General features: G+C 33.8%; 1 protein-coding gene across 4 annotated transcripts in view; it reads left to right on the top strand.

Moving 5' to 3' along the window:
* Window positions 1-15765, top strand: part of GLRA3 (glycine receptor alpha 3) — an 83058-nt gene that overhangs the window by 13620 nt on the left and 53673 nt on the right. For 3 of the 4 annotated variants that reach the window (XR_012580456.1, XM_014264901.3, XM_014264902.3), the window contains exons 2-3: window positions 7905-8032; window positions 13279-13346. Coding sequence is in view for 3 of the 4 variants with exons in the window: in XM_014264901.3 (XP_014120376.2) it covers window positions 7905-8032; window positions 13279-13346 (196 nt within the window). In the remaining variant the exon portion in view is untranslated. Of the gene's footprint in view, window positions 1-7057; window positions 7242-7904; window positions 8033-13278; window positions 13347-15765 lie in introns of those variants that run through there. The other variant, XM_026791548.2, reaches the window with a different exon arrangement.

The following is a 15765-nucleotide window of genomic DNA, read 5'->3' as shown; positions in this document are numbered from 1 at the left end:
TAATCTTTAAGGTTTCCAAATTTAAAATTCTTTATTGCAGTAAACCACCGAGACTTGTACTTCTCTCCTGCACAGCTATCTCAGTCAGTTTAAACACGTTACACCTCAAAAGAATATCTGTGTCATGCCACTTAACTGAACAAATGCATTTCAGTGATAAATGATGCAAAAATTTAGAAAAACCTTAGCTTTATCCCAAAAAATCAAAAAAATTAGTATTGCTTATGCTTTACATTACTGGATTACATTTTTTGGTGTAAAATTGAAAGCAGTTTTTGTCTTTCTAAAAAGAGCAGAGTTTTTTTTGTAAAAACAAGGAAAACACTAATTTGGATCAGCTTGACATCTTCAATAATCATTCCTGTTATATTTTTTTTTTTATTTTAAGATATCACATGCTGGAACATTCTATTGTCAAAAAGGTATTTTTGTTCGGGTTTATGCACCTCTTGACTAATGTATGCAAATTATGCTTACTATAAACTCTGATCTTGTTAGTCCTTCCCCTACTCAATTAGTAGACCAGATAGTTAGACATTACCATTACAAAAAAAGCCATATTTTTGTACCATTACAAAAATGCTTCTGACCTCATCAAATTAAAAGCTTGCTTTCCCTATTAATTCTACCAAATGTATTTGATGAAGTTCTGTATCATTCAGAAGAGGCTTTGAATGCTTTCTTCATATCACAGAATCTTATTGCTACAGTTTTCAAAATGAAAGACACCATCAGATGATCCAACACCACTAATTAGAGGATCATTTCCTTCCTAGTAGACCTCTTAAATTTCATGGTTATTTACACTGAATATTTTTTGTTTTAAAAGCTGATGAATTCTATCACCATTGCTTACAGCTATAGAAGCAAGGACACTAGTCATGAGGTTAATTCTCCTAACCATTGCTGGTGAATCAGTGAATAAGTACCACTAGAATAATTTACTGAAATGTTTTTGTGCAGCAATGTATGTGAGATGCGATTAAATGCATATTGGCTGCAGTTTTTGCTTTCCTTCTAAGGGTGTAATTAATTTCTTTGAACTTCTCTGGGAAGTATTTTCATATAAAGTGCATTAAAACATTCAGACATATCAGCTGGAGAGAATGGACCACAAACACAACATCCGGTTGCTCCAGGGGTTTGGCCACACTTGCTGTCTGAGAGAATAAGTTAAATAATGAAATGAAAGACCTACTGGACCATCACAACACACGTAGTGGCACTGTAGTATGCATTGTAAAATGAAATGCAAAACTTCAACCTCTCTGAATGACTAAAATGGATTGTGTTTGAGACAAAATTAGTAATTTATGATCAGATGAAATGAATCCCCAGGACAAATGTGACAGTAACTTTGTGGTAATGTGAGAAAACATTTTTTCAAGAAAAAAATCATCAGTAGTTTACCTATGGAAGGGAGAAAATGAACTTAACATATAATTCAAAGATAATTTGTATCAATTGAGTTCAAAAGTCTGTGAGACTCTGGAGACTACTCAGAGCTAATTTGGATAAATGAGCAGATTGTCCTAAATTGGACTTGGAAACATGTCTCTAGGAAGTTTTCAGGAAGGTATAATTACATCACACCATATTCTTTCTCTGCCTGTCACCTCCTTGTAGCAGCAGCAAAATGAGAAGACTCAGCAAATGGTGTAAGATGTCATTTCTTCCTTCCCTTTTGTCTATACTGTTCTTATTAAGCCCCTCTGGAGTGACACAATCCTTTTTATAGAAATGCTGATAGTACTCCATCACCATTTTCTTCAATATTTTCAAACAAATATATGTATTTTTAAGGCTGAAACCACAAACTGAAAACAATTTTTAATACCGTACCTTGAAGATGAATGGTTAAATGAAGGAAATAAGTAAAAAACAGCACTTTCTGCAGTGCAAGAATGATAAGTCTCAAAGGTAGTAGGCCTGAAATTGCATTTGAAAATATGCCTTTTAAAATAAAGCACTTTCATTTGTAAAGTTTCTTTCCCTTGTTTGTGCTTTTGTAAAAATGTGCAGAGGGTTAGGATAGAAAGACACAGCATACAGGTAGAACACAGTAGTTCCTCAGGAAAAAAAGAAGACATGGGAAAGCAATCTGATTATCTGATGTTTTTCAGCCTTAAATATTTTCGAGAAGGAAACATTTGTGGAAATTGTACATGCCCTTTGAAGAGTTTTTTCCTATAGTTTTCTTTTGGAGGAAGAGAAGAGAAAGATGTTGTCTCACAAACATTCCTACTTTAAATAGACAATTCAGGAGCACAGATTCATGGCCCATGCTTTATCTTATCCGTGTCCCATGCTTTATCTTGGTAGCTAAATTGCAAGCTGATAGATGAGAACTCCCATTTAAATTTTGTAGATTTTGGTGCTTTGGCTGTATAACTGTGTTAACCATACTTTTTTCAGACTTCTGTAGCAGCAAATATTTTAAAAACATAAAATAATCAATAATAATGTAAACATATTCTCGGGAGAGGATTAAAAGACAGCTGAATCCCATCACCTGCAATCACAGTCATACATGTCACACTATCCTAAGGCCTAGCTCCATCTTGAAACACACAAAGCTATATATATCTGCTCAAAGTGTTATACTATTCCATAACTAAAATGTTTCAGTGATTGAAAGTCTTTTAATTTTGATCTAAATTTATTCCTGGCAACTTCACATCCATTTGCTTTCATGATAACGTTGTCATTTAGCTTACAATTCTTTATTCCTTGTGGGTGCATGTCATAGACAGAATATCTGCCTCTCTTTTTCCTAGTTGTGGTCAACCTCTGATTCTTTAAACTGCTTCTTGTTTATGGGCAGCTCAAGCACACTTTCCATCCCAGAGCTCAAGTTCCTACTGTGCAAGGAGCTGATGCTCATACAACTGCTTGGTAAGTCAAATACCCAGCTGTGAAAGGAATTGAGCAAGATGAGCCAACATTACGGTGGTAACTTTCAGACCTCATTACAGCAACTGCAAGCCTGCAACCCAGCCCTTGTGTAGAAGGACCCTGAGAAGACATCATTTCACACTTGGAACAATGCCCATTGCTTCCCTTCCTTCAATCAAATCAATCAAGTGCCTTTTGACAGTCTGAAGATTTCTGCATGAGATTTGTAATGTTTAATTTGAATTTAGCCTGCTTTTCTATATATCATTCCTTTTCACCAACCTAGCCATATATGAAGAACAATACCTTATATTTTATTAAATTTTTTCATCCAGAAAGCTGTTTTGTCTTAGTTGGTTCAATCTGATCTTGTTATTAAATTGTGTGTTCAAATTCCCATTTGAATTTGTCCAACTCTCATTGGTTTTTCTTCTGCTTTTATTCTTTAGATAATTGTCCAGCATTTTCTGCTGTCTTGAGATATTTATACACTTCAATCAAGCTATTTTTTTTCATTCTTCTTTTTTGATAAACAAAAAAGATTAAGCTTCTAAAGTCTCTTACTTGAAGCAAATTTCCCTAACTCTCAGGTCATGGCTTTTCAGTACCTTTCCAAATGCTTTAATGTCCTTTTAAAACTCAGATGTGGAATTTGATGCAACATCCCAGAACTGGTCTCATTAATATCGTATAAAATAATAAGTGACCTTCATGCTTCTACTCACTCTTTCAATCTTTCCACACCACTGGATAACACAGCAGCACAGTCAGAACTTCACCACAACAGTGCTGAGTTGTTTCAGGAATTCTTCATTGTTTTCTCATGTTCACAGTTCACACATCTCTTAATATCCTCGCTCTAATTGTTTTAAACTCTCCTGCTTAAATGGGCTGACATCAGCAAAGAGGTTGTTTTCTTCATATCATCATAAGTTATGTCTCTGTCAATTCTTTTTGCATTTCTTAGTTTTAAACCATCAATCGCTTTGCATTTTCTTTTCAGATTGTAGATGGCATTGCTGAACACCTTTCTTACAAGTAGCTTGCTTTCTCAAATTTAGGATGCAGCAGCTGATCTAGAGAAGCTGCATCTAGTCAGGCTGCTTCTTCTCTCTAACATTTATATCCCACTTGAAATATCTTCAGCTTGACCTAACAGTTTCTGATTCAAATATGACTCTTTGTAGGAAAAGCACCTGTGATTTAGGAGAGTTTTCTATGTCAGTGATTGAAATTCCAACTTGACAGACTTCAAGACATTGATGCAAAACTCATCTGTTCTCAGATTTTCGGCAAAAAGAAGGTTAATGGACAGAATAGACCAGAGACAGGAGTAATTATAGTTCTTGTGATTCTCATTTTCTGATCTTGTCTGGTGTTGTGTGACAGCTCATTTGAAACAAAAACTGTAAGTTTTAATGGTGTGAATTTTTTCTGGTCAGAAATAATTTTTCAATATATCTTGACATTTTCAATTTTTTTTCTTGATTCTTTTCCACAACTTCAGTTAGCAAATTTCTTTTCCATTGTTTTTGAAGGCCTAATTTACATTTTAAAGATTTTCAGGAGGCATCCAGGAAACTGAAGTCAAGTACTCTTCTAAGTCTGAAATTGGAAAATAGCATAAATCCTTATAACTGATAGTAATATTTGCGAATAGCTCACAGGAACAGCTCAGAATCACTACCAGGGAGACCATTATTGTTGGGAACTTTTCCTCATAAAATATGAACAGACCAGGAGACTGTCAGGTTATAATCTCTCTCCAGTAAAATACTTCAGCAATGGGAAGCTTCTACCTCCAAAAAAGTGTACAGCTTTGTTTTTCAGTAATTAAAAGCTACATTATGACTTTATGTTAAACACAAGTCCATTATACATTGCTGATATTAAAATTCTTGCTGATATTAAATTCCTATAATGCTTTCTGTTAGAAAATGCATGTACAAAATCTTTAAAGAACTGTGACAGGTCAGAATGAATTCCCTCTGGAGGCACGCAAAGCCATTCCTGGACTTATGCAATAGTTGTGTATCGAGGACAAAGTTATGTGCATTATTAACACTAAAAGGAGCTCAGCTCTTGGTTCACAAAAGGAGTCTACCCTCCTCTAACCCCTTAGCCAGAGGTCTAGCTTTCAGAGGCACTGTGCAATAAAACTGAAGAGCCCTTACCATGCAGAGTAAATTTTTATATTAATCTGGAAACAGAAAATCCCTTCCTAAAATCCAGTGCTTTACTTAGCTTTTACTACATTATCAAGTCTAGATCTTTTTTAACTGGAAGAATATTCCACATGGCAGCTTTGACTGACGAAAGTTTTATTTTTCCAATAGTATTCTTGTAATACATATTTTCGGTAAAAGTTAAATCAAAAGGGCAGAATTCTGCAGAATTCAAACAGCTTTCTCTCATTACACCCCAAGCTTAGTAAAAGGGAAAATATTCCTTGAAGAAATATTTAGCTACAAATTACAAATTACTTTGGAGATAAAACGTGTTTATACAAATTAATTATGCTGAATGTATTCTTTTCATAAGCAGGCATTGAATTATTCAAGGTACTCTGAGACTTAAAACTGACTTATGAAAGCAAAGATTAATGATGCTATCATATGAAACAATAAATGTCACTTTGAGAAAATCCATAGTCACAACAATTTCTATTTTTCCCAGTTAGAATTTGTTACCCTAATTTCAAATTACTTTATTCCATGGCAAAGCAAGAGCTACAAGTACAACAAAGAAAGGTTTACAAAAATTCCAGTGAAGTAAAAAAAGAGCAAAGAAACAAATTCTTCCTTTCCAGCAAATGACATTCAAGCAAACAATGGGCCTTTATATATTTGAGTTCTGGATAATTTATGTATATTAAGAATGAAAATATAGGATTGTATATCCCATAGTATAGAAATTTCATATACCTAAAGAATAGAAATATAAATTCCTTACAGAGCACTACTAGAAAGAAATCTAAGTGTTTAAGTGTATATTCTAAGTGTATACATACAGTAACTTGCTTCTCCTGCCTTCCAAGTAGATAACACCCAACAAAGGGTAATCTGACTCTTGTATTTTATGTGCTTTATAGACATTAGTGATGTTTTACAGAAACAGTAATTACTACAAGTTGTAATAATGTGAGGAATCAGGTCCATTCAGAATGATTGATGATGAAAATTGTGGCAATAGGATAATTTCAAACTGAACTACAAAAGGAATATATTGAATACTTACTTTCTCAGAAATGCAAATACATTCTGCAGCTATGGGAAGAAATAAAAAACTAAGTTAGCTATTAAAAGAGAGTAAGGAAACATTTCTTACTGAAAGAGACACCAAAATATTGAAAACCATTTAGAAATATCCAACAGTTTAACAATTTATGAACAATTTAAGAATATACCAATCAACTTACACATAGCATAGAATAAACACTTGCTAAACAATTAACTCAAGGATAAAATTTAAACCTTCTGCTTTAATATTGCAACCAAAAGACTTAATTTCCATTTTTAATTAAAATATGAGCAAACAATAGCATTCTAGAGGTTTCTGTGTTCATACTCTGTGTGCCCAAATTTGTAACTCTCAAGCACTAATATGAAATCTTTTTTCATTTAAGATAATAAATCCAAATTTCAAACTTGAAGACAAAAATGTTAGCAGACTTTCTAAATGGAAGTTTCTATAAAACTGTAACTTTTAACATCCTGGGTAAATGAGTCTTGGAAAGAAAGAAATTACACTCTGTCTGTGCTCCACCTGGCCTATGCATGCACACATACTTGCATGAATTTTTTCCATTTTGATATTCTATCCATTGTTTAGAAGCAAAATTTAGCATGTTTTTTTTTATGAGCCAGAAAAATCCTAAAGTCTTTACATTATTCCCTGTGTTTACATCTAAACAAAAACATATTTAAGTGGTTCTAAAAGAGTGACTTGATATGGAGACAATGAATTGGGTAAGTAAAAGAGGTTTAAGTCCTTCTCTAATGGATTTTTGACTTGAATTCAGCACAAACATGCAAAGTTCTTGATCTTTTTTGAGACTCCAAAAGCCACAAATAGTTTCAATTGCACTGTGTATCAAATATTACTCAAAATTTATGTATTTTCTGACTGTTATTTTTCCAGTATGTTGGACAGGACTCAAGAGTTGTTCCACAAAACAAATCTTTTCCTTTGGGTCCCATGGCTGATCACAGCACTCCCTTAACATGTTCAGAACACACTTTAGAATGTCAGTGGGAGTTGTGTATGCATATGAAGAGGGAGCAATAGGAGATGACATTTGACATGTGGCCCTGAGAAGAAAAGTTTGCCCTAAAACAGTTTCTTCAGTAAGTTGTTAGGGTTTTGCATTTTTTTGGGGGGGTTTGGTTTTTGGTTTGGGTTTTTTTTTTTGGTTGGTTTGGTTTTTTTTTGTTTGTTTGTTTGTTTGTGGGAGGTTTTTTGTTGTTTTTTGGTTTTTACCCACTTGAACACAACGTTAAATACCACCTGCCAAGAGACTGATTTGTCTATCAACATAAAGCAAAAATTGGTGATAGTAGTACTATTCTAATAAATTCCTTGGTACTTTTTTTTCTTCTGATTCAGGCTTCTCTCACAGCACACACAGTTAAAATAGATCAGTCTCAGAATAAGCTCCACAATAGGACATCCTACATATGCTGATGACATTATTTAACTCTGTCATTGATTATTGCCGAGTGAAAGTATTATTAATCTTTAGAAGTTCTGAGGAAGAAGTAACCTATAACTGCAGCACAGCAGAATAAAATGCATGTATGAAATGACAGATATAGAAAGAACTTAATGTTTTACTTTCTTTACTACTACTGTTTTTGTAGTACTATCTAGCTTGAAAGACTCTCTTAGCTTTCCTGTTTTCCCATTCCTACAAAAATTAACTATGATTGACTAAATAAAATCAAAGTTTTGCTAATAAAACTTCTAACAAATTTTTGTTTGTTTGTTTATTTGTTTTTCCTTGCTGCTAGCTTGGTAGCCACAAAGGAAACAGACAGTGCAAGATCTCGTAGCATGCCAATGTCGCCATCCGATTTCCTGGATAAGCTAATGGGGAGGATGTCAGGCTATGATGCAAGGATCAGACCAAATTTCAAAGGTAATTTCACAACTAAACTTTCAGGTTTTCAGTATGTCAGTATTACTGCTCACAAAAATGCAATTTCTGAAACAAATATGAAAACTAAGAGGTACATTCACTAAAAAAAAAAAAAATAGTTCCTTCTTTTGCATTTCTTTTGTATATGTGGCAGCTCATTTCAGTAGTAATACACTCTACACCTGCCACTTTCACAGCTGCCCAATTGCAGGCCTTCAGTAACTATACCTTATCCTTAGATTTGAGTTATCTGATATAATTTGCTAGTTTCTTGCATTTCCTGAAATGCTTACTGATGGATTCAGATTCCCGGCTTGGATTGCCATAGCATGAAACACTACAGAAAGCAAACTCTTTGGAAGATTGGCCAAATCTTCATATCTGTCTGGTTCTCAAGTGTGTTAATGACATTGACCATCAAACTGAAGACAGCTTAACTTAGTTACCAATTCTACCACGAAATTATATTCCTCTTTCTTGGGCCCCATTTGTGCCTTGAAATGCCAAAAGGACCATCTTTCCTCTTGTTCTTTTCTCTGTTCCCAGTTCTCCACTAAAATTTTAAGTTCTCAATACATGGAATTTTGTCTTGGCATGTGCCTTTTATGCACTTATCACAAAGGAGATTCAATTAAAACAAAGCAGTTTCAAAGGCTGAAACAGTTTGCAAATGGAATGACTGCACTCTCCTGACAGTCTTAGCATATTATCTAGACCCAGACACATTAGAATATTTAATGAAGGATTACACAAACTATATTTTTATATGAATGTGGAAAGTACCATACATACAAAGGCCATCCATTCTAGTCTGGGAATTCTGGGTTAATTTGACTACCCTTCTTTCTGAAAAAAAAGGAGATCCAATGTTATAGTGGAACCATATTTAACTATATTACTGAATTTTTAAACAAGGTATCAGTCTTTGAATTACCCAGAATATAAATAAAGTTTTGAAAGAACAAACCTATTGTGATTAAAAATTTTATTATTCTTACTTTGCTTTAGTTGCTTTTTTCTATGCCTATCTTCTTGAGTCCAAGAGATTCTCTTAGCTCTAACATTTCACATAAGCCCCATATAAGGCTTTACTCCATGTTTACTACAAAAATTTTCCTTCAAGCTGGCCGTGCTTTCTCCTCTAAGTCATCTGTCACTGCCTTTCCATCTTAATTCTTATTCAGCAAGAAATGTTATAATTTTTTGACATCTCCAAGTTCCAGAAACTTAAGTGGTTTTGACTCTAAAGCCACTGTCATGTGCTGGTTTTACCAGAATTTGCTCAGTCTGATTCATAAGGACCATGTAAGAGATTTGTCAGATTACTTCCTCATCAGCAAACCATAAACAGTTGCTTGTGTATATATAAACTTGTTACCCAGGATTTACTGCAGCTGGAAATGCTTTGCTCTTTTGTAAGTTAGTGGTGCTGATATTTCTCAGGAAATTATAAACGTGCACTGGAATTTTAAACACATCTCTATATGATTTGGGGATTGAATTTTATAGTTTGTCATGGACGGCATCCAATCACAATCTTCTGATGGGGCAACAGTGAAGAATAGGCAGATGGTTTAGAGATTACAAAATTAAATGCAGTACTTCTTGAAAGTATAATTCAAAGGATTTAGAGCTTTGTTTTGTAACTATTGAGACTTAAAGAGACAAAACCTAATTTGACATTGTTCCTTTTCAAAAAGTGCACATTCTAAATCTTCTGGACAGCTATGCAGTTTGAACAGATCTGCCCAGAATGATTCAGACCTATCACTAAGAATAAGTATCTCCTTAAGTGACTTTCCCACTTTTTGGTTACTTTTATTACTCCTACAACAAGTGCTGGGGCTTACTGCCTTTTTAAAGGTTTTAAATTGGTGATATCTTAAAAGAAATTGGGTAAGTGCTAAAAAGATAACTCAGACATTAATTTTAAATAATTTTTTGTTCCAGTAAAATTCCTATGCAGACAAGGTTTTTAATTACCCCTTTTATTCATAATTAATCTTGATCAAGAAGACAAAATTTATATTTTGTCTCTGTGGTCTGCTTTTGGATACGGAATACTGCATATGAGTTCTTGTTCAAAAAATATAATAGAGAAGACATGGTGTTTATTCAGCTGTGGAATACACCAGGAAATTCAGCATCATTGTAAAAGCTTTGTTCCAGTTACATTTTTTTTTAATGTTACATTAAACCTATAGTAAAGTGATTCTCTTACTCAGTGTCCCATTGCAGATGATATCCATTCCTGCAAATATGGAAAACACTTAATTGCCTTTTAAATTTGAACACAATTATGTATCGTAGATGTAAAAAATTTAAATATCAAAGTAAAAATTTGGGCATTTATATAGGAAAATGCAAAATATTACTTGCTCTGATTGGCAAGATTTTTTCAGCAATCATTAGTTTAGAAGCTTTGAAAACCAGGACTTAATTAAAAAAAAAAAAAAATTTGTTACATATGGCGTCCTGATCCCTTCTGGAAACTTTTATATATTTGGCCTTTTCATTATCTTCTGGCAATAAAACCTTAGTTTTTTGGAATATTAAAAAGAATTTTTTTTGTTTGCTTTAAATTTGCTGATTATTTTACTGATTTTATTGCCTTGTGACATACTAAGATATGGAGAAGTATTACCGCCTTTTGATCTTTGCAAAGTTGTGTATTTGCATTTTACTGCCTACTGTGTACCTTTTCCAGTGTTTTCTACTTAAGCTGGTTTTGTCTGGCAGCTTTTCATATAATTTTTGATCCTTTTTGACTTTTTGACATCTTTCTTCCTAATATATATATATATATATATATTAATTCGTGTGATGTATTTACATATAATAATCATCTGTATCTCTTATTTATAAAATTTCTCATTATTTCTACTAGTTTGGCTGGTACAGAGGTAAGATTTGCAGGGATAAAGTTCATGTCCCCCACCATTGTATCTGAAATCTGGGTGGGGGGGTTTGGTTCAAGCTATACTTGCAGAACATGGTAGACATTTCCACTGATTACAAAATTGACACAGGTGACAGCTGACTCACAGTGAATTGTATTTCCACAATTCTGCAAAGATTTTTATAATGTCTGGATTTATATCACCTCAGCCAGTCAGTTTGTTCCTGTTCACTTGGTCTGAAATGTCTTCTACAGTGTTCATACAAAATTCCAGCAGAATGGCTCTAGTATTTGACACAGCCAGCAATTGGAGACAAATGCTGCTACAAAGACTTCATTTGGCTTTTCTGCTCTGACCTTCTTCACTTCCATGGATACTTTTATACCTTAATCATCTTCTTTCAGCTTTCAGATCTTAGCAGGATTCTATTTTTAACGCCTTGTGGATAGCGATCATTGTTAGCTTTTCTGTCTCTAGTGAGTTTTAGCTCTATTTCTTTTCTGTCTCTCTTTAATCTATGTTCAACTTGCCTGAATTCCTGTGCTGGAACATGACTTCCAGCTTTTACAACTTCTCATTCGTGATTCTTTGTGACCATATTCTGGGAAGTTAATTTTTACTCTCAGCACAGTGTCTTTGAGTTAGCTCTAAAGCATTTGGAGGCTACTTTTAGCTTCTACTTTTGTGCCCCTTTTAAGTAGCTATTAACTGTTTTATTGTAATTTGAAATTAGGCATCAGCACTGTAGTGATTTAGAGCTTTTTCTTAATAAAAGCAACTATGTTGATAAAAGAAGCATATTTTAAATTATAGTGCTATTTTAAACAAGATAGCATCACATGAAATTTGAAAGGATGGCAGGTACTACAACATGGAAGTGTTTGAAAGAAAAGCTGCCTTGCAAACAAATGACTAATATGGGCAAGAAATACAATTTTCTCCCTGACAGTTTTTAGTGATTGCCTTCATTTATGGTCCCTACTTTTCCTTTTCCCCTTCATTTTTTGCAAGAGTTGAGCATGCAAAGCTTTTACTGAATTCTTAGAAGTACTGGATATACTCCACAACCCTAGATAATTAACTGTGTATCAAAGTGACTGCAAGTGCTACCTCCTTACCTGAGAATTCTGCTCCATAGGTGTAGTCTTGTGTATTGCAAAGACTGAAGTATGTGTTTAAGTGTTTTGTTAGAATTGTTGTACAGGACTTCAAAACAATTTTGCTCTCAGAAAAGAAAGCCGGATGTTCCAAGTTCTGTCCTATTGGGAGAATTTTTAACAGACATTCTGATTCTTCAAGTATTTAATGTGAATTTTATTGGTCATGTTAGATTTTGCTAGTTGCAATCCACCAGTAGTGGCAGAGGAATTTTTTTCTTCAGTGATATTAAGAAAGAGATATTACATAAAAGTTTATAAGACCAGTCTTCATATTCCAGATACAGATCTCTCATTGTTAGACTGCTTACAACTACAAAAAGAATCCAGGTTCTCCCATGTTGAAGTGCTTTATTGATATAAGAATACTGCATTGTAGGAAGGTAACAAAAAAAACCCTGGAGATGGAAGAACCTTGCTTGGTTTGGACACGGACTGAAATTTATAAGGAATAATGGAAAAATTAGCATTTTCCACAATGACATTTTTAAAGTGACTTCTGGAAAATAATTAAAACCCTTTTCCATGAAGAGGCAATTCCTTGTTCAGTTATCATAATGACTGCTCTGCCACTATTGATTCTTCAAAATGCAAGATAAGACAAAACAACAGTTGACTGAGGGCCCATGGTAACAAAGAATTCAGTTATAAATGGACTCAAACATTTTGTGAATTTAAGAGAAATGGGAATAGAATCTAAATGACTTTCCTGTAAGCTGTAGAGATAAGAGCAGCAATAATGCATTTCTTTTCCCAGTGATGACAGATAACATTGAAGGTAGAAGTTGCCTTGAGTGAAGAAAGTCACTTTCCCCTCTAATTGTTGTGAGAAGTGACATGCATTCTCACTGAAATACACATAAAATATTTTGAATATATATTTCAAATGGGATGTTGGTTTTTTATCATTTTTTGTATAGAAGCACGTGTGCAGGTTTATACTGAACTTTGTTTCTGCGGGTTTTTTTAAATTGCTAAACGTGGTCAGATAGGTAGTGTGCCTTTGACAAAAATCAAAAGAAAATTATTAGAAACCGTTCAATTTAATTGTGTGTTAAATTAGTTATGAATGTAGCATTATTTCTTCCAAAGTCAGTAAATATTGTTTACAATGGTTTATATTGAACAAACAATCAATAAGCAATAATTCTGGAACAGGGACTGGTGGGGTTTTTTTTCTCTTTTGCAGGTCCTCCAGTTAATGTCACATGCAACATATTTATAAACAGCTTTGGATCCATTGCAGAGACAACCATGGTAAGATATTTTAACTCTGTCAATGTTTGAAGTTCAAATGAAATATGTTCCATGAGCTCTACAGCTAGCTAGGGCTTCTGTTCAGCTGGAAATCAGGGAAGGAAATCCACTTCAGAGAATGGAAAGTGAGAATTCCTAATTTGGCAATTGATTTTTTTTCCTAACAAAAATTTCATCATTATACCATCACACACAAGTAAAAGTAAAGCCAAGGCTAGAAGGTTTGTTTTAATGATTTCTACCTAAGTTTTATTTGACAATTTCAATGAAATAATTATTAGATAGATATTAGCTTCAATAATGTTTCACCTTCCTAACCTCAAAAAGAGCTAATTCATTAAGCAACTTTGTTAATAGTATTTTTTAATTTCATCATGTACAGTGTATACTGAAATGAACACTTTATTTTAAAAATTCTTCTTACATAGGGTTATTGCAGTGAAATAAGAGAAATTACTAAAACTTTGAACTGGTATATAAAATTTGGAATAAAAAGAGGATGGTTGCATATTTTTGTACATATACTTAAAATTTGTCTACTAAAGAAACATGATACAGTACAAAAAGATGAGATTTTAACAAAATGAGGAGAAGAGATCAGAGGTAAAGGTAACAAAACGAGATATTGAACTGTGAATTGATGAGAACCCTCAGGATAATCTCACTAAAAGGTGAGACATATGCTCGTAAATTAGAGTATATAATCGCTAAAATTCAGTGTGGGGAGATATTGGCATTCCTTCTCTCTACAAGCGCTTCAAATTTGTTTGAAGAAAGTTAAAAACACCTCTTTGAAAACAGTTTCATAGTAATTTTGGGGCAGAGTGGGTTAAAATACAGAGAGATGACAGAACTGTGGGAGTTTGTAAGATCTAAATATACAAAATACTCTGAAATCCCAACAATTTCAGGAGTCAGGATATGTATTTAGAATGACAGAACTGAATTCTTATAGCAAGAAAAGAAAAAAAAAATCCAACCCAAACAAACAAAAACCTACCAAAAAACCCTAGTGTAACCAAGAATCAAGGGCCTGTAGTTAGGAAAATAAAAAGAAAAATTCATATAGTCTAATATTTATGCCCCCTATCTTCAAGTGGTATTAACAACTGCCTGTTCTTTACCTACCTTGGAACATAGTAGAGGATGTTATTGAGATAGGTAGAAGATTTTTTTTTTTCAGATAGAAAATAGCTTTAATTTGTGTTTGGGGGCCTTTCCAAATTGCAAATCCCAAACAGATTGACAGGGCATCTAGAGAGATTTATTCAGGTTCAATCAGAGGATTAAGCAATATCCACATGATTAGAATAGCGTTCCACAGCTACTTCCTAATGTCTGGACGAGTGGATCTGGTCCAAAAGAGGAGACAGACCACAAGGTCAGTAAAGTTCAAAGACCTAGCCACTCAATTGCTATATAAAGGATATATACAAAGCTAGAGTTGTTAGCACACAAAAATTGTCCTGAGTTTGGGAAGAGGACGACCAAGTTCACATCTCAATTGGATTTTCTCTCCAAAACCAGAGAATTTTAAACATTTCCTTTCAGTGCAACTTAGTTAACTTAGTACAATATTTCTATTTCATAAGCAAACTACATTCTGTTCTGTGTTACCTCCAAAGCACATTGAAACAGTCAAGGTAGACAATGACCTGGTCTGTAACAAACAGTTCCAGGTAATGTAATGTGTTACAGAAAATACCAAACCTGGTCAGAACCACAAGGTTTTTCATTCTCTTATTTTCATGCATTTAGAAACTGGACATCTAAGTACAACCTTGACCTTCGTGATGCTTGTGTTCTGTTAATAATGTAGTCATTGACATAGCTCAAAACAGACTTCTACTTATTGTCAGCAGCTGATGACCTCTCAGAGACTCAAACATTTCTTTGCAGAACAAATGCTTTTGTCTAGATAGGACTTTCAGTTGTGTGGTTTATTGGCTTTTCTTCTCCCTAATACTGATGGTTAACTTCTAAAAACAGGAAAATCTTTCTGCCTTTAAACGAAAATGAAAGCAATCTTGCATTTCACAAACTGAATTTTTAACTACAGTTGATTCACTGCAGTTCAGTATGTCTTCAATTTTCACTATTTTATCAATTGAATTTATTGTATCCCTTAAAATTCAGGTACCTATGTCTTAACTCATTAGAACAAATTCTTAGACTCAAAAAGGACTTTTAAATTGTTGAGAAATACCTCTTTTTCCAAACTGCAAACAGAACCAGTTAAGTAAGAAACAAGTGCAAAATAAAAACTGGCCACTGATATCTTGTATTTAAAACTACCAGCTGAAAATGGGGTACATAAAGTTGTATACCAGCTTTAAAGGAGTTCAAACACATCCAGCCCTGTCCTTCCCTGTGGCTGCAATTGCCCCTGGAAGCGTGCTTCTCTGTTTGGGCCTCCCAG

Source organism: Zonotrichia albicollis, chromosome 5 (genome assembly GCF_047830755.1).
Source record: "Zonotrichia albicollis isolate bZonAlb1 chromosome 5, bZonAlb1.hap1, whole genome shotgun sequence".
In the NCBI taxonomy this organism is placed as follows: domain Eukaryota; kingdom Metazoa; phylum Chordata; class Aves; order Passeriformes; family Passerellidae; genus Zonotrichia; species Zonotrichia albicollis.
The sequence above is the reverse complement of the archived record's forward strand: the minus strand, read 5'-3'. Positions and strand labels throughout refer to the sequence as shown.